Raw genomic sequence first — 20631 nt, forward strand, 5'->3', positions numbered from 1 at the left:
AATTTGTTCATTACAATGACTAATGAAAGACAGAACGAAATGTCTTCTAATTTCTAGGTGATATCATAATTATTATCAGTTAATCTGTAATCATGTGCAAATGCCTCAGGTGCTTCAGTTTTGAGGAAACATCAGGTCATTCTAAATTGTTGACAAACAAATTATATATACACACACATCCACACAGGAAAAATGATTAACTGTGGTTATTTCTGAGTGAAATAAATATATGAAGGTCTTCGTTTTCAAACCCCTGATTTTACTATAGTGAACATTTAAAAAACATGTTCTTTTAAGAGAAAAAGAATCTACTGTCCGCTACAATGAATATATCAGACATTTCCTAATTTGTGACAGTAAAAGCTTTTTTATCTTTAAAATTGGCTGCAAGGGTTTTTTTCTTTCTCCTTCTTCTTCTTCTTCTTCTTTTTTTTTTTTTGCTAGGATGTCCTAATTCAAACATTTATTGAGTGCTTACAATGTGCCAGACACTGTCCTAGAATGCTGGTAATTAGAGTTAAGAAAGACCTGGTCAAGAACCTCACAGAGTAAAGAAAGGCATATGTAGGCAAATAAAAAAGAATATCACAAAGTGCAATCATGAGTAGAAAAGGTACACAAAGACTGGTTCAGTTCTCGAATGTTATTGTGTAATCTATGTTTAAAATGTTCTCTTTAAAAATGACAGCTGATAGTTTTAAAATGTGTTTTCTTAAAATTATAAGTTGGCAAATTTAAATAGGTTTTCCAATTTTTTTTTCTTTAAATTTTATTGCTCTGTAAGTTATGAAGGAGGAGAGGAGGATGTATCATAAGGAAGAGAAAGTTTTTCTTTAAAGAAGATCTGCAGGGAGAGATGACAATCTGACTTAAACTCTGAAGGATGAATACAGGAATTTGCTGAGAAGGAGATAGGAAAAAGCCACTGTAGGTGGAGGAAAAAGCACATACTTTAAATAAGTAGGTCAGTATTTTTTGATGTGTTTTTAAGCATTATCATAACCCTAACACATTCCTTTTTTGTGATCATCTATAAAAATTGGCAAAAGCTTGAGTTAATGAAAGACTGTCAAAGAATTAAAATGTTAATGAATGTTTTCTCAAAAGACCAGGTATGTATTATGCTACAAATGAGGGACTGGAGGTGTGTAGGAACAAAGATGAGTAAGATAGTTCCAGCATGTAAGGACATGAATGAACAGTAGAGGAGAAAGGCAGGTGTAACCTCTGCATTTTAGACTAAGTGCTACAGGGGATGTTTCGAACAAAGTACAGTGAGGTACAGAACAGATAATTAACCCTGTGGTATCACAGGCTTTGAAAGGATAAGTAATCCGAAACGCAGGTCACACATTTCTCTGGCAGTCGAGGGTTACAACTCAAGTGTGCGTGACTTAAATTCTTGAGAGTGAGAGAGGAAAGGGGTTTTTTACCTATTATAATCAAGAGCGTCAGTTAAGGAAGCTGAGAAACATAAGTTTTTATAGTTTGGGGGAGTTTAGGTTGAGTATTACAGAAGCTGTCAAATATACAGAAAAGCTGAGTGAATATTATAATGAATTCCCATGTCCTCAGCACCTAGCCACTGAGCTGTAGATACCTTCTGGGCTCCAGATAAAGAATTGGTGATCTAAGTGATGGGTGGGAAGTCTTACATAGAATTTCACATAGGTAGAAAATAAAGTCTGTAACTCTAGAAAAGTCTTTGTTGTTAGTTCATAAGGTGTTAAGAACCAAGGAATAGTGTCACAGAGGCCAAGCCCAGTATATGAAGACAATATAGTGATTAACAGTGCCATTTTATTACAGAGGTGGCAAGTAATAAAAGGACCAGAAGGAACCACTGAATTATCCAATTGTGAGAAAGTAATTTCAGTGGGGTAACAGACATAGGGGCCAACCTGCATTTAGTTTACATGTAAAAGGGAAGTGACAGATACAGAAACGAATTTGTTATGAGGGCAGGAACAACAGGATGGTGGCAAAGACATGATTTGCAGGAGGTTTTCTTTTGAAAAAGAAGGAACAGTCTTAGAGTCTGCTCCCACTCTGAAGAAAAGAAGCCACTGGAGAGGGAAAATTTAAAGGCCTACATCTATAAAGAAAGGAATAACAAAAAGGAGTAACAGATGAAACAAGGTTTTAGAAAGAAATCTAGAAGATGGAATCTGAAACTAATACACTGGATAGAAAGGTTACTTCTATTTAGAAGAAAAGGCCTCTTCTTTCTCTGACACTGGAGAATAAAAAAGGAGGAATCATGAGGCACAAACCTTATCTTAACCATCTTCAGAGCCTTAAAACCTTTTTAAAATTAAAATTCCCATTATAGCGAAAGACAGGTAAATACATTAATCACTCAAGTAATAAAGATCAGAATATCCCCGTATGTACTGCAATTCTTTTTGGAATCTTTGCTGTTAACTTTGAGGCCATATAATACTAGTCTAATACTAGATAAAACTAGTGTGTATGGTTATTCAATTGTTATTCCAAACACCACTATTCATTAAGTTTCTTTACCTGCTTTTGAGAGAATGCCATTTCCTTTTGCTATGCCAACATAGACTAGAATATTTACAACATCAGAAACTTCAACATGGAGATTTGTGGTTCCTATATCATGATCTTTAGCAGCAGCTACACCTGTGTATAAAAAAAAAATTTTACTTGACAGACTACTTTACATATTTTAAAAATCAGGTCTATGAGGAAAATTTGTTAATTGTAATTTGAGTATTTGTCTCCTTGTTCTAAAACCTGCCTCCAATCTATGACATGTCCCATAAAAATCAAATGAATAGAAAATGTAAATATTTTACAAAGAATCAGCAGGTACTTAACTATATATTGATTATACATTCCTAATATACGTCTTGGTTTAGAAAAAGATTTGGATGAATTATTAAAAAAAAAAACAAAACAGATTCAGTAGAATCTAAAAATAGATAATTTGTCCTTGGACAAAAGTTAGTCAAAATTCCATATAATTCGAAACTGACAGAAATGCAAATATATTCATTAACCAATATTACATAAAAATAAAAGAAAGAAATGCAAATATATACCTACCATAGGCACTGCACAACCTGGGCCCTAGATCGGGACGCACAAAAAATCCTGGCAAATGAGAAGCCAAATTGAATTTTCCTTCTGGATTGCAATATTCTGGCAATGGCAGGCTTTTTAAAAGATCTTCATATCTGAAAAATAACAACATTGACTTCTTTTGAATACAGACTTACATTTTTAAGTGCTTTCAAATATATTTTCAATAAATTTTCAAGCTGTTCAAAACACAAGACTACTTTCCCTTAAAGCCTCTGACAGGTAACACTTTCCTTGACTTCACAGTTTAATGCATAACACATGGGCAAATGCAGAACAGAAGTGATACTAAAACTGCAATTCTGCCTAATCATGGCAAATTAAAATCATGAAGAGAAGGTAAGTCCTAAACAGGGCCCCTTGCCTTTTGATATGAGAATTCTTTCCTTTACTGTCCTAATATAAAGACTTCTCCTCCTCTGCTGAGACTAGAGATTCAGTTGTTTTTGGTTACTAATTTTAACTGAGGAAGAAAATGCCTAAAGATCACATTTTTAGTTCCTTTTCTTACTCCTGGAGATAATATCAACTCAATTTTAAAAAGCTAAGAGTCAAAATAAGTTTCAAAAGATGTACCTTGCTGGCATCATAGTCTTGAAATCTTCTCCTGAAGGGCAGTCTTTCAATTTTAAAACAACTGTTTCTCCACTTTTCGTTTTTTGCCGTTCTATAAAGAATGCAGTTAATTACTAAAAAGGTAATCACTGCCTTTTTATTTTTATTAATGTTTGGAGAGGAAGAAATGTAAAATGAATGATTCAATTGTTGCATAACAGGTACCTAATGAATACTTGTTTATTGGCTTTTATTTATGATGTACTTAGTAGTAAGACTTTTCCTTATGTAGATAGATATTTGTAATATTGCAAAATTTAAAACATTTCTAAATTATTAAAATCAGCCTTACATTTTAACTTTCAATTTTCAAAGTGTTTAACATAAATTATATGATTCAATTTTCAAAGGCTTATGGGGTTGCCAAACATATTCCCCATGTGATATAAGGAAAAACAGTATAAATGACTTGCTTATGGTCAAAGGGAATTAGGGGTAGGCCCAGGACTAGAACCTAGTTTCTTTGTTTCCAAGCACAGATAGTCCCCAATTTATGATAGTTTGATTTAGGATTTTTCAATGGTGCAAAAGCAACAGGCATTCAGCTGAAACTGTACTTCTGATTTTGATTTTTTTTCCTGGGCTAGCTATGTGGTGCAATACTGTTGTGATACAGGGCAGCTGCAGTTCCCAGTCAGCCATGCCATCATGAGGGGAACACCGATACTCTACAATATGTTCACTGTGTTGACTGTGCCCAACTGTAGGCTAATATAAGTATTTGCACACATTTAAGGTAGGCTAGGCTAAAGCTATGATGCTCTGTAGGTTAGTGAATTAAATGCATTTTTGACACGGTATTTTCAGCTTTTATGGGTTCAGCAGGATGTAGCCCACATCGTAAATTGAGGAGCATCTGTACTTGTTTCTTTTTATTAGACAAGAAAGTAACATAGAAGTTTAAGTCGTATGTAATTTATTGTTTTGGGGGGCTATGTTTAACAAAACAGTACAGTAAACAAAAAACAACATACTTGAAACTTCTTCAAAACCATCCCAGAATTCCTTAACATTGGCATTTGAAATAATGCTGTCTTTGCAGTTCAGGAGATCAGTTTGGTGGTCTCCAAAATCAAGACTAATTGATTCCGCCTTCCACAAGCTAATGTTCATTTTCTTATGTACACCAGAAACCACTGCAGGCTTATAAATAAATACATAAATAAAAGTTAAAAGGTATATGGACACTTCCAAAATCTGATTTCATACACACATAACAAATGGATAAAATGTTAAGTTTAGGGACTAATGACAAATTGTGAGAATGAGAGGATATTAAAAATAGTCCCTGACCTGGAAAGATGTTCACAATAGCTGTCAAAAAGAAAAAGTGATGACAGAATGCCAGGTAGAATACATTACTGTCTTTGAAAAGAAAAATAAATGCACGTAGTAATTCTCAGGAAAGAAGTCTGAAAGCCTCTATTAAAAATTTCATTTCTAAATGGTTATAAATATGAATTTTTGGGATGTTTTATTTACAGATTAATTTTTATAGACAGAACATAACCTACTTATATATTTGTATGTATGTAATATATGTAGTATTTTTAAATAAAGTCCTTGACATTAAAACAATTTATATATATTCTGAGTCTGTATCACTTAAAACATATGCATACATTCTTTACCTCCACAAGGATCATGATAAAAATATTAAACAACTAGGCATAACAACATTAAATTTTAAGCCTACTGACTGATTCCCTGAAAGTGAACCTTTCCTTTGAAATCATGAGAATTCAAATTCCTTCAAGGCTACTTTCTAAACTAAAAACCAACAATTGAAGATTTATAGCTTTTAAAACTCCAATGCTGATGTAAAAAAACCTCTTAGGCAATTTGATGTACTATTCTCAGGTTTTTGGCTTTTTTTTTTTAATTCCTTTATTATAAATGAAGTAAAAAGTCCGGGATATAGAGAACACAGAAAGTTGTGACTTAAGAGTCTCTTGTAAAAGGTATTAAGTACTCTTACTTTGAAAGATAATTAAATTTTGGTAACCTTAAGAGAATAACCTCCAGCTAGGGTTCTTACTCCAAAAGGTATCTCAAAAGAAAAAAAATAAAACAACAAAGGTTTTGGTGGAGTCGGGTTAACAATTTGGGTGACTACTTCATTAAACTACCTTTCGATGGGCTTAATGATATATCCAACTATTATTAAAACAGTTCAGCTATTAGATAATTAACTATTATTGGCAATTCACATATTAATTCCTGGCCCGTACTGTACCTATTAATAATATTCCCTATGCCACTCCTTCTTATGGTGGCTAGAAGCTTGAGAAAAGTAAACAGATTTTTAAAGAGATTATAGAGGCAAGTTAATTATAATATTAGAATATTCTGAAGCAGAATCCTTAGGAAACGATTATCATTATCTTCCTGAAATACCGAAAGCCTTCCTAATTTGACTCCTTGCCTCTGGTCTTACTCCCCTCTAATTCAATTCTCAATCTGCTTTGCTGTCATTTTAAAATGTCAATCTGATCACTTTGATACCTGAATTAAAACTATTATCCACAGGATAAAGTGCAAACTCTTTAGCCTGATATATAAAGGCCCTTCAAAATCGTAACCTCAACCACCTCATTTATTCACCATTATCCTACAGAACTCTTATCTCTGTTCCAAACAAAAAAAACTATTTAACAATTCCCTAAATACCTGATGCTTTTCTCTCCAACCCCTTATCCATCTAGAAAAATTTCACTTAATCCCTGAGGCATTAATTCACACTAGCCTTTTTAAATTAGTACTCTAGCTTAGTCATTCCCTCTTTTGGGTTTCCACAGTACCTTGAATAAATTTCTTAGACTATTTAACATGCTTAAAAAATATTTAGGTGACTATTCGAGTCCACGAAAAATTAGTGGCCTAAACTGTGACCCAGCAATGGCACTGGGGCTTGAAGAGCCAACCAAAAAAAATAAAAAAGCTAAACATTGTACAGTCAGCTTTCTGTTCCTATGGGTTCCAAATCCACAGATTCAATGAACCATGAGCAGAAAATATTAGAGGAAAAAAAGATGTTACACTGTTGCTGATGTGTACTTTGTAGGTAAGGTCTATGATGGTTGCATCTGTATTGAACACATACAATACTATTTTTTCTTGTCGTTATTCCCTAAACAATACCATAAACAACTATTTAAATAGCATGTATACTGTATAAGGTATCATAAGTAATTTAGATAATTTGAAAACAGGAGGATCCTGGAACCAATCTCCTGCATGTACCAAGGGACTACTGTATGTATAATGCATGGGTGTGTGTTTTTTCTGGGAAAAGAGAAAGCAAACTTTCATCAGATTTTGAAAAAGATTAGTAACCTAAAAAAAAATTGAGAACCATTGTACTAAAATGGCTCTTACTCATATTGTACTCATTTTTATATCTTTTAACAGCCAGCATAAAAGAAGAGATTTTATTTAAGTGCTCAGTAACTATCTGATAATGAATAAAGTACAACAAAATAGCAATGGTGTTTTTCAGAAAGCAAGAAAAAACTGAACATGATAAATACTAAGTCATAATTTGTAAATTATCAGATGATAATTTACTACATTAATACACATTTAAAATGTGTATTAATGTAGTAAATTATCATCTGAAATGTGTATCAAACATTATATAAACATTTTGATCTAACAGAACATCATTTTTATTTGCACAGAATTAAATGATGGAGTTTGTCATTCAAGATTTGATAAACTTCAAGATTTGATAAAAATATTCTAGGGATAAACATTAAAGGCAAAAAGCATCTACATCATTTGTCAGTTCAAGAAAATTGCTTCTGGTATTACACTTTAACAGCAGATGCAAATCTGTTAACTGGACTAAAATACAAATGTTTAAAAAAAAAAAAAAAAAAAAGGAGGTACCAAACTTGGTAAATACATGGTTTTATTAAAAGTTTGCTGACTGATAAATGAAAAAAATCAGTGCTTCCCTATTAATTCATATAAATCTGACCAAAAATAAGAATTCACTCTGGTAACCATTTTGGTGTTTTTGATATCTTCCATGCCATATGTGTTAAGTAGTATCTTTCCCCTTTCCTTCTATTCCTAAGGAGAGCCACTGTGCCTGTTCACACAACCAGCTTCAGTTCCACTAATAGTGTACTAAATCAGCTTAAAATACTCACTTGTCCATGCTTCCAACACTCTTTGAAAAGCTTCCAATTATTAATATTTTTATAATCCTTAAGCCAAAGAATATGCTTCTCACAGATCCAAGAATGTGGTATATCACTGTACAATTTATTGTTTTTATCCATGGCAGATTTTCCGCTTTCTTTAGGCTGTTCTTTAAGCTCTGGTTTTACATTTATCTTAGAGGCTTTACTTGGTGGAATTTTGTTTTCAACAACTGAGGCAATTATGTCATCAAGAATGTTTGGCATAGTCCTTCCACTTTTACTACTCTATTAGGAAAAAAAATATATTTTGAGAAGAAATATATACATTTTTACACTTTCACTTTGATTTACCACCAACATAGCAAACAATCAACACAAATAATATACCTGCCTTCAAGAATATGTAATCATATCAGTGGATATGGATCTCTAGCGCTTACATTGTTCATTGTTCATGATGATGAGAACCAGAACTTTAGTGGTCCTCATATGAGGCCAGGTCTGCAGAAACCAGACAGACGTCTGATCTTCCTACCTTTCACATTCTAGGGCTAGGCAGAGGAGAAGGGACGCTAAGTGGAATTTCCCACATGCTTTTAAAAGCCACTAAAAATTTATGCCTATTTATACAATTATTCTGCTATTACTTTTCTCTGGTGAATAAAACAAAAATTGATTTCTGAATATTTTAAGCAACAAAACAGTTACTTCCACATCTGCCCCCCTCCCCCTACTAGATAAATAGTTTTCAAATTCTGAAGGAGTATCTAAGGGCTCTTGTGAAATCAAAATGCCCCTCCTCCAATCTTTTTCACCTTGGAAAAAAACAAAATCTCGAGCTTTTACGTTATGAGTTATCATGCAAATAGGAATATGCCCAGTAATCTGGTATGTTTAATTTCATCTGCATCTATTTATTGTGTAGTTCACAGGCAAATCTGTGAATCATCTAAACTTAAGGCCCATATAAAAGCCAAAAATCTGGCATCTCACTCACTGGGGTTCCCATAGAATATACTGGTGCAAAGGCAATGCCAGCATCTGTAGAACCCACACGTAGCTTGCCAGCTGTTGTGGTCAGTAAATCACGTAAAGTTGAGCCTTGTTCATTATTCTGGGAGACAGGAGGTGATGTTCTGCTGTTTGGAGAATCAGGATTATCTTGTTCTCTCTCTTCTTTAATTTGCTTTTCAAGGGCGAATTCTTTGTTTTCTGAAATAAAACATTTTACAAAATTCAAATAAGATTAAGCATGCTGCCAAAGTATAGACAAAACTGGTTCCCTGCATTTTATATTGCAAGGTAAAACTGTAGCACTAGTGGTTTATTCACCACAACACACACCAAAGGATGGGTCAGATTCTTCAAAATGGAGTCAAACGGTTTGAATATGAAAAGAGCTTTCTCAATATCATAGAAAGGTAGCTGATTCTGTACCTGTCACAAATGAAAATACTACAGCTGATACAGGGACAAAATACAGGTATATAACAAATCTAGTGCCCTGGTGGCTTTACTGATATGCCCATCCACAAATGGTTCTGCAACTAAATTTAATGCAATCACAGGAAGGTGAGTTCCTAGTAAAAGACATGGTTTTACTGAAATTTAAGCCATAATGCAAGCAAAAGACATACATAAATTGTTTTAAGTGAACAGTACATTAATGTATAAGAGTACATTGTTGGTTATATTATAATACTGTATTACATAGTTCATGAACAATGCAGGGGGCGGGGGTGGTTAGGGATACCGATCCTCTATGCAGTTGAAAAATTGTGTGTAACTTTTGCCCACTCTCTGAAACTTGGTTGTCCCTCAATATCTGTGGGGGATTGGTTCCAAGACTCCCCTCTTCAAAGATACTAAAATCTGTGGATGCTTAAGTCATATAAAATGGTATATAGTTCAATGGCCTCCTGCATCTGTGGACTCTCAACCATGAATTGAAAACAGTACAGGTATCTATTTAAAAAATCCACACATAAGCGTATCCACGCAATACAAACTCATGTTGTTCAAGGGTCAACTGTATGCTTAGATAATAAATTATATTTACCTTTTTTTTCCTCTCTGGCTTTTTGCTCTGCAAGATCTGCTAACCAGTGCAGTGGTGACTGGGATTCTGGAGGAGTTGACTTGCTGTTGGTGCTTACATCGCTCCCTGGACTGCTGCTGCCATTGCTCTCAGACTTCTGAGGGGTATTTTGCTGCTGAGACTCAGGTATGCACAGAGAAATTTTATTACTGTGATTAAGAACATTCTGTAAAACCTATAAGAGTAGAACAATTGAATTTTTAAAATACTATCTTCAATTATTCAGTTAAAATTAGTAGTTATATTTATACAGTAAGATAGAAAACATAATACAAGTCCTAAACTGGATTTCAAATATCAAAGCTAATTTAACAATGCGTTTTATTTGAATAATTAGAGATTTATACTCACTTGAGACACACCATTCATTGTAGGAAAATCACCAACTTGTATATTCTGTTTGTTAGTACAATGACAATGGGATTTAATACCGTATTTTTCTCTAAGAGTGTGCATCACATCTAGAAGATCTGTTAAAACTACAAAATATAATAGTGGTTAATAAAAAGGCTATAACTAGTTAAGATTATGAATTTTTTTTCCAGTTTTTCTTTTCTTGTACCTTTTGACTTTTCTTCCATTTTTATCTTCATTCCATCTATTTCAGGTTTGATCATTAAACTAAGTTCATGTCCTCTATTCTTTTCTCTCTTACCTCTATTATTAAAAATTCAGTATGTTCAAAAAAAGTAGAATAACCTTTCATCATAAATCTAATAAAAACTTTCACTACACTCTAGTTTTCCCCTTCTCAAACCTTTCCTCTATGGCTTTCTTAGTCACTGGGCTGGGCTTGTCTTGCTAGCTTTATTACACAGATAATTCTAATGTAATAAACAGAATTTTTTAATATAAAAAAATGGAGCAAGAACAATTCAAGATTAGATAAACCTCTTCTTCATTCTATTACATTCCTACATACGCCCCAATACTCTGGAGCAACCAAGACCTGTTACATTATTAAATAAATAATGTGTATTTACACTTACCAGAACCAGGTATAATTTGAGTTGGCATTAAATGTTTGTGATCATGAGGCTGTCCCTTCACACACTTCATCCAAGCATATAGTTCTTTATCTGTAAGATCATATGTTCTTTTAAATCAGCTATGGTTTTATAATTATATAAAATTGATGGCTAGTACATAAAGAGCTTAATGATTATAGAAAATGTCAATGGTAGGCTTCAAATGTATGGTTCTTAAGACAATTCCACCATTCTAAGAATTTTATAAAAACAAGATACAAAATTGACATTAGCCTTTTCCAAAATGACCATTTTTTATTATCATTAATGTATTAGTTACTTCTACTTCTCTGATTCTAGCTTCTGTGTAGCTAATCTTTGATTTCTTAGCTATTTTCTGTGCCAAACATGGCTTTTGCCTAACCTTAGTACATTAGATTAATAAAAGTTTGACGCTATTGCTAAGTCATTTTCCTTTTGTTTCAGACATGTAGAACTGTCATGAGACGTAAAAAAGTCACTGCTTTACAAGTGAAAGAAGAAAAATTCTGAGATGTCCTAAATTACAATATACCAGAAAGAGAAAGTGACGACAGTAGTTTAACTAGGTAATAATAGCTGTGGGCCAACCAACAGTAGACTGCTCATATTCCTGAATCTATGATGGAGCTTTGTACTGATCACTGCAGCCTGCTTATGCATGAACTTACAGAACCGTTGCTCATAACGAATCAAAAGTAGTAAATATTTCTTCCTTACAGATTGTGCACCTATTCTAGAACTGACCCTGCTTCCACTTTTCCCATTCCCCTTACCTGCAGCCAATGTAAATTCTTTCAAATCAACTTAAATCTTTCTTCTCTAAAAAATAATCTATAAAAGAGCCCTTCTACTCCAGACTGTGGCCATGTTTGTCATTTTTATCTAGCCCAGCAGCTGTTTAATAATAATATTTAATTGCTACTATTGCCTTCAAACAAGGCTCTATATTTGGAGTTGCAAACCTATTAAGGCACAGTATGAGGCATATCATACACAGGAAAGCTATTAAACACCTTGATCTTAAGGAGATCTCCCTTATGAATTTCATGACAGAGAACTACTTATGATATGCCTTTAAGAGCTTCAATAAGTATCACAAAGGTCATTAAATTCAGCATAAAAAATCTAGAACCATTATTTCATGAAGTGTCATGCTAAATAAAATTCAAATGTAGTCTAAAATTGTTTAAAAGCTTTCTGACTTTCCCCTCTGAAATCTACATAGTAACTTGTGAATGTTTTCTAACTCCCTATATTTTAGACACAAATGCCACTATATAAAGCTATAATCTAGTCAATGTGAGTTCATTACAATATTTAACAGTGAAATGAGATATGTAGATAACAAGACATAGATTATACTCACAAAGAAATAATATGGTGACCAACAAGACTCTGATTTCAAAATTAATAGTACTATGGAAATTGACAGCAATACAACAGTTTAGGTTTATCATACATACCCTATTCTTTTTCGAAAAAGAATTCATGCTTATATATATGCATAAAATATAGCAAAATATAAAATAAAATTTTAATTTAGCAAAGAGAAAACAAAATATAAAACAATATAAAATGCACGTCATGAAGTTTTATAGCACTGAAGCTATTTACATCAACTGAAACTGTCCAAATATATTTTTATGGTTTTGGAAATATTTAATTTCCTAAAATGCATTCTTTATTATGATTTCAGATTTTACTCATGTTTAATCTTTTGCACAACACAGAAACACTGAACAGTAGATGTTTGAACATGTTTTCCCACTTGCTCAGGGCTCTCTGATAAGTGCTGGGTGTATAAGAAAAGGGATTAGAAAGGATGAGGCTTAGTAATCTTTTCATTAGAAAAGATATTGATGGCTAAAAATCATGGTTTGTCTATCATTAAACATGATTTTATTTCTAGTACTTCCACAACTTGAATTTTTCTTTTCACTGACTTTATATCAAACAAGTAACTCTGTACTCTCAAGGTTACCAGTTTTAGGTAGCTACTTCCAAAACTGCCTTGAATAAACTTTTCTAAAACCTTTTAGCATGAGAAAGGTGCATTTTAGTAATTTCCTTTTTAAACTTTGTTTCTCCAGCTGTATTAACATGGAAAGCACTGTTTTTGTATCATTTTATTTATCTAGAAGTTAGAGATAACAGCTTCAAAGGCTGTTTCCATATATAATAAAAATTTCTTCATTCTTTAAAACTAGAGAATAAGTGGTAAGTGCCATATTCTTCAACATTTTTATTTGAACTTTATGGACCAATATTTAGAAAAATCAAGTCACACTTTTAAGTATTCAATTGCGACTTATGTGCTTGACTGTATAATTAACAGGTTCTGGAAGAGACTGCAGGCTCCTATACACTGGAATCATAAAGCTGCAAAGCCAAATATAATAAATTTGGACTACATTAAGAAACTATCTGCTTGAAATGACAGAGTGAGGGTGAATCTACTAATCAGGCTACAAAGATATAGATGAAGTATTATTTTAGAACATCTAGCCATTAATCAGGCATCAAGATATAGATGAAGTATTATTTTAGAACATCTAGCCATTAATAAACTGTGGTTTATTTGGTCCTTTTTAAAAACAAACCACAAAACTTACTTAATGTTATATATCCATAATTAAGGTAGGAAAAGAACTCCACACATCTAATTTTCCAAATGAGTGAACCTACAGTAAATGAACATTATAAAAATTTAAATTTATGTAAAGTTATAAACCAACCTCTAGAACTCTTCCTTTCCTTTGCCTTGTAACAATCTAAGCAGACCACAAATCCACATTTTTGGCAGACCCAATGAATGTTAAACAATGTTGCTTCACATGCATCGCACATCTCCCGGACGCCTCTGACTGCTCTTTTCCAGGCTATTTTAGCTAAAATACACAAAAACAAAAATGTAAAAGCAAATCAAGAACTCTGAAGGATATATAAGCTATAGAGCAACAGCAGATTTCTTGAAGTAATTAGTAATTCCCTTCAGAAAACATACTTGTATCTAATTGAAGGTTTCTAAATCTTGGCACTTTCGACATTTTTGACTAAAAAAAGTTCTACTGTGGGAGACTATCTTGTGCATTACAGGATATTTAGTGGCATCTGTGGCCTTTACCCAGTAGATGATGCTACTACTCTACCCGCTACACCTTTCAGTTCATGCAAACAAAAATGTCTCCAGTTATTGCCAAATGTCATCTGGGGGCAAATCACTGATTTAAGAGAAGGAAAAGAAGCTAACATTTAGAGCACTTAGTATGTTAGGTGCTTTGCATAAGTAAACAATTAACATGCCTACTTTCTAAAATCTATGAGGTAGTTATCATTCCCATTTTACAGTCATACAGTTAAGCTAGGTGTAAAGTTGAGATTCAAATACAATCTCTCTAATTCGAACCACACCAGATTAAAAATTTATATAACTGGGATAGATTATGTCTTTACATGGCAAATACTAAAATTTCCCAATTTCACATCCAAAGGGTCTTTATCACGTTAAACAATGTCATAATGGCAGAAGGAGCAAAATGCTACTGTGATTTCATGAACTGTTAATCCATTCGATTCAACCTCAATTGGAAAGTATCTATTACCCTAAGTACATATTAGGTGTATTCGTACATAAAGTGTCATCGAAATTAAAAGTAATAAGTCTAGGTAAGATTAGGGACTTCTCCCAAAGACTAAACATATTTTGAAGAAAAATTCTTAAAATGAAATTGATACAATTCCATGTTTTAAGTATTTAATATTTAACTTCCTTACCATCTTTTTTCACCCAGGACAAAGCTGTTTTTTCAGATGTTACTAATTGACAGAACTTATCACCTATTATATCCAAGATGTATTTTGAAGTTTCTATGTCTAATTCATCATCTTCGTAATTTTCATGTGTCCATAAACTCATAGCTTCATCATCATATTGGTCAGGAGAAGAGAAACCATCTATTCTAACCACTCCGTTTTTACTAAATGACAATCTGAAACATTAAAATACACAAGCATTAGATACCTCTTGGTATCTGTCTTTAGAAGTCCAGTTATTTTTTAAAGTTGTAAATTTATAATTAATTCATATTAAATATATATTTTACATCTACAATTAAAAAACAAGAAATGGTACTCTATATACACACTTTATTAAATTTAACCAACTCAGATGACTCCCATGGTGTTACACAAATGGCAATGATAAACAGCACCAATTTTAGGTTATTTCAAGTAAGAGTTCCTCTATCACTTACACTTACTTCAATCAAATGAAAACTATGTCCCACTGTTTGATGTGGACAAGATTTAAAATGTGAGCCAAATGCTGCCCAGAGCAAGGCTGTTATGTTATACATAATCTAAATCAGGAACCTCTAAAGTTGAAAATGCCCTAAATCACCTTAAGACTTTCACTGGGAGCATACATATTTTTCATTAAAATGATACTTTATTAATGTGATTTAGAAGAATAAAGATAAGTTTATTAGGAACCCAATTAATGTAACTATTCAAGTCAGAGAAGTTTAGGGTAAGTGGAAAGCAAAATTGCCATTCCCTTACTTGCTGGCTTGGTTATTCTTAAATATCTTTGTAATTCTCAATCTGAGAATATCGGAAGTTCACTACAAGTCATTCTGTATTTTTCAAATGGATGCCACCATCATTCCTTTCACTCCCTTTTCTAATACTTTTACTTTACCCTTTTCCCTCATTTTTTTTAAAACCAAATTTCTCCCTTTGTTATAACCCATCGTATTTCAGCTTTATGTTATTATCTCTACCTGAATATTTCTTTCTTTCAAGCTTTTCTAAGGTTTTCTCTCTCTTCATTCTTTTTTCATCTTTCTGCACTTCCATGTGTACTACCTTGTATAATTAGTTTGGGGGATTAGTGGCTAGAAAGACCATGAAGAAGAAATACAGAATGTGTCTTCCTAAAAATACCTACTTTTGGGGTCTCTGCTGGGCCACCAGTATAGTATATTTGCCAGAGCAAAGCATCTCCTAACTTCTTAGAAAGAAGATAATGATGACTAGGAAAATAACTGCAGTTAACATTTACAGAGCATTTCATATGTGCTTGGTACTACACTAAGGACTTTCTGAACCTCCTATCATTTAATCTTCGTGAAACCTCTCTGAATTAGGTTATCACTATCATTCATATTAGGCAGGTGAGTAGATGAGTCAGGCTTAGCTGTAGTCCTACTACAGTTAATAAAGTCATATAGGAACTAAGGGATGGAGTTGGGACTAAAACCCAGAAATGGCTGATTCTAGAATGAGACACGAGTCTCTACTGGCTGAGTTACTCAACCATTCTTTAGTTGAACTCTCATAAGTCTATAAGTTTTTAGTATTACAGTATTATTTAGTAATATTATTATAGTAGCATATAGATTTATAAGTTGTTTTTATATATACTACAAAATCTGTGAAACTGATATAGTACTAACAAATCTTTGTCCTAACTCATATTTTATAGCTACATGTTTAACAAGATAAAAGTATGGGTATTCCAATGTAATGCTCTGACTTTATTTTGATGCCTACATTGTTTACTTAGATTTACAGACTATTTGTAATAATAGTAAGCTAATACAGATATAAATGTGACATTGTTTTAGCCAATGTAACGTTTAAAAAAAAATCTTTATATCTAACAAACTGCCATTTCCTATCATTTCCAGAAAAAAATACTAAAATTTTCTCATCAAGAATAACCCTGATTGAGAAATGTTATTATTAACACACGTAGCAATGTAAATATGAATTTACCCAATAGTTAGCTATTGTAAAATTCAGCACTAAAAAAGTTTAATATTTTTTAATAATGTTTCAGAAACAAGAAAGCTTAAACACTCATTCCTGCCTCCAGAAGGGAACCTCAGAATGATAGTATAATTTCCAATATCCAATAAACATACCTTCCTCCAATTACCTATTTTCACTTACCGTCTAAAGTAGTAAAATCTACAAAATACTGGTGAGTGAGTTGGTTCTTCTCCTTTTTTACTCCGAATAAGTCTACATTCTCGGCATTTTTGCAAATTGGGCCCTATCTCACAGCAGGAATCATCCTGTAAAAAGGATTCCCCAGTTTGCTTCAGCTTCTTTACTTTACGCCAATCTTTTAATACTGAACGAGGGATGCCAGCTGTAAAACCAGTAGGGAGGTATTAGCAAGATTATATCTTTTTAGAAAAGTATACTCCTTGAGATAAAATTCAAGTCACTTATATGTTGTGACAATATATTAAGATTGTACAAAAGCAGCAAAGAGATTATAATTCCAGGTACTCATTAATAACTAAGAAGTTCACAGCAGCACTTTTATTTACTTATTATCCTACTAACCAAATGAACTCATGTCTAATGGAAATGTAGAGATGAATAAATCTTCTAGCTGAATGAAATCTTTACAAATAAAATATCTATGTAATAGCAAACATGAGAATAACTCATTTTCTATGTAAATCTATAGGTAAAAACACAGCCCTTCTACACAAAAATTTGGCACATTTAAGAGGAAGTCCTTTCAAGATCCACAGGAAGAACCTAAAGACCAAAAGTTAATACTTATTTTAGAAATAACAGGTTAGTTTCAACATATGTTTTGAAATACTTAATCTGATTCTCTGAGGCAAGTGTGACTCATTAAAACAAGAGATGATTTATAATACCAATATTTGGTAGAAGAGAAGCTAACATATTTATTCTAATCTCTCTTATTATAATGCCCTCCATTTGATATCAACATATTGATGAAAGCAGTATCTTTTAGAAAAATAAAAAGGTTCTGAAGGAAGGAAAAAAGCCAACATTATTGGCTGTCTTTTTCGATGACAGAAAGAAAAAAAGGGCATCAGAAGTCTAAAGAACTTTGCAGGAAAAAATTATATATTTATATTAATTATATTATAGTTTACATTGTTGCTCCATAACTTTTATTAACTTGAACTTAATTGTTGTAATAACACTGGCTCAAGTAATCAGTCTTCTATAGGGCAGGTAGAACTCAAAACAAGAAAATTCTTTAAAGTTTGCTTAATTACATTTTCACAAATATATTAATTTAAAAGCAAACTATGTTGGGACAAGCAAGTATCTGTTGCCTCTTAATTGTGTTTACACTGCCCACATTGATGTATCCATACATCAAACATGAGATTTTTATCATTTGCTATTTCTGTCATGTTGAAAGAATACTCTGTATTTCCTATCCTTTTGTTTTCTAAGCATGCCCATTTTGTGGATATGAGGAAATACAATGATTCTGAGACTACATACCTCTTGCAGAAACTTGTAGCAGAACTCTTGTCCTGAGCTCCCACTATCACTTACCTGTTGATAGTATATGCAGTTCAATTACACATCTTAAAATAGAAGTATTATGTTTAAACTCCAGGGTGGCCCATTTAAAATCAGCTCCAGTTATTATGCACTTCTAGGATTGCTGCTGGGTTCTTTACAATTGCTAGTTCACCCCTCTTCTGTCTCTAATTTAGGGCAAGGAGCCATTTGGCTTAATCCAACTAGAGAAACACATATGCGTGTACACACACCACTTAATGGAATAAAAATGTTCTCGGGCTTGTGTAAAAAGTTTATTTCCTCTATTGTGTAAGACAGTTTTCTCCTATGGACTGTATAAAAAAATCAGAGCTTTCAGGATAGAATGAACAATATAAATGATATACTGCTGATAAATTTTTATTTGGCACACTTGCTTCCAATTACTTGTTTACTTTTTAAATTTATAAATTTAAAACTAAACTAAATGCAATCTATTTCTATTTTGACTAGAAAACTATTAATATGCTTTTACATTCCAAATAATGGAATAGCTCAAAGAGTATGGATAACGATACCATTGTGAACAATTTCAGCAATATTATAAAAAACTAGACATTTCAAAGCCAATCTCAATTTTGTGACATAGACACTGAGAGCTTTTCTTTTTATAAATAATAAATGAATTACAAAGACACGAAAGCCTAGTAATCTGACTAGGCCATATAAGACTGTAGCTAACTCCTTTTATAAATTTTACTATAAGTGTTTGTACAATAAACAAAACTTCATCTTTCATTTCTATGTATCTTATTGGCAACATCCTTATACCTTAAGATCTTTTCAACCTTAGTTCTCAATTTATTAGCAAACCCTCAAACAGCTGTTCTAGCAACAGAAAACTAGGAAGGAAAAAATGAGACAAATACATATTAACCTTTAATTTCTGATATGCCATCACCATAAAAAAATATTTTTTGAGATATAGAAGTTAACTCTGATTACAGTTAAACAATTCGTTTTGTCTATCATGGGACTTATATTTTAAATTTCATGGGCCATTTCATTTCATAAAATAAAATTATATAAAAAACTAGCCATGGAAAAGCAGCCAACTTTTAATTATCAGTAACAAAAAGCAGCAGATATGAAGACATTCCAAAACAGCAGAGAAAGCAAAACCTATCACACCTGGCTTTAGAATGTACTAAGAAACACACTATTATATGTATATTTGTTCATATAATTATGTGTACAATAGTGTAGGTAATCACATAGCATTTTCTAAGTGCAGACTTAACTTACTCTTTTTGATTTACTATGACTGATGACAACCACAATGAACATCAGAAGGGTAAAGGTCATATTTAATTCATGAAGTAGATCATCTACTCAGGTTTAGAAATTAGATTTATTAACTCCCAATTTAGAGAAGTTTCCTAGATAGTACAGAACAGTACTGGCAAGTCAATTCTGCCAATAATTAATAGATGGCATTTAACAGTCACTTAATATTATTTTGGACTTGGGAATAAATGGGACTTAACATAGCCTTTAAGATGCTAGTACTTAGTAGGGGAGATCTGACGAAGCATAACAAATTGGGGTGGGGGTGCCGATTCCAGTTTTTGTCTTAGAACTTATAATGGGAACATGTACATTCAATCTCAAAATGAAAACAGACTATGTACTTCATTAAAAATTAATTTTATAAATTTAACTTCATAAGAGTTTTCTAAGTGTTAAAAACTCGAAGGTTCCTATCTTTGTTTTCTGAAAGTTTAACTCAAGTATTTAGTATTTAAATACCCAACCAAAAGAAATGCATGTGAAAGTCAAGAGAAACAATTCTTGACCACAGTAAGCCTCTTAATTCATTGAGAAAGTAGAACAAGTGAGAAAGAAAAAGCAACACTGTATACAGTTCAACACTCAAATAAATGGCATGTATTCTTCGTTGTCAATCTCCCTCTCTTTCTTCTGACTATATTTGCATTTCAGTCTCTCAGCCTCTCTGTATCTAGTTGAGCTTGTTTTCCTTCGTTCTTTCACTTTCTGACTGTCTTTTTCTATGATTCCATCCTCCTGTTTTTCTTTCCTTCACTTTGCCTCTGGTTTTCACACAGGCATGTGGGAAAACCTCATTCAGTGAAAAGACCCAAATAAGAGCCTTCAAAGCATCCAAATGCTTGTGAAAGTACTTCTTGAATGTCCACATTGTCACAGATATTTCACATATTCTATGTGGATGAATAAACGGATATAGTGAAACTATTAAGTGCTTTCTGCACTGTGCAACATACCTAAAAAGAAATAAGCAAACTGAGAAAATCTACTTCTAGGGTAAAAGCATATA

The 20631-nt window shown here is 32.6% G+C and overlaps 1 protein-coding gene across 13 annotated transcripts in view; it reads right to left on the bottom strand.

Annotated features, from left to right (window-relative positions):
- JMJD1C (jumonji domain containing 1C) overlaps nt 1–20631 on the bottom strand; it is a 256964-nt gene that overhangs the window by 13516 nt on the left and 222817 nt on the right. For 9 of the 13 annotated variants that reach the window (XM_011370239.2, XM_023536646.1, XM_011370240.2 and 6 more), the window contains 12 exons: nt 16938–17139; nt 14757–14971; nt 13718–13870; nt 10962–11051; nt 10324–10451; nt 9934–10147; nt 8872–9086; nt 7881–8159; nt 4698–4866; nt 3685–3775; nt 3073–3203; nt 2524–2646 (listed from right to left, as the gene is read on the bottom strand). In XM_011370239.2, coding sequence (XP_011368541.2) covers nt 2524–2646; nt 3073–3203; nt 3685–3775; nt 4698–4866; nt 7881–8159; nt 8872–9086; nt 9934–10147; nt 10324–10451; nt 10962–11051; nt 13718–13870; nt 14757–14971; nt 16938–17139 — 2010 coding nt within the window. Of the gene's footprint in view, nt 1–2523; nt 2647–3072; nt 3204–3684; nt 3776–4697; nt 4867–7880; nt 8160–8871; nt 9089–9933; nt 10148–10323; nt 10452–10961; nt 11052–13717; nt 13871–14756; nt 14972–16937; nt 17140–20631 lie in introns of those variants that run through there. The other 4 variants (XM_023536645.1, XM_023536644.1, XM_011370237.2 and 1 more) reach the window with 4 other exon arrangements.

This window comes from Pteropus vampyrus, unplaced genomic scaffold (assembly GCF_000151845.1).
Source record: "Pteropus vampyrus isolate Shadow unplaced genomic scaffold, Pvam_2.0 Scaffold165, whole genome shotgun sequence".
Taxonomy (NCBI): Eukaryota; Metazoa; Chordata; class Mammalia; order Chiroptera; family Pteropodidae; genus Pteropus; species Pteropus vampyrus.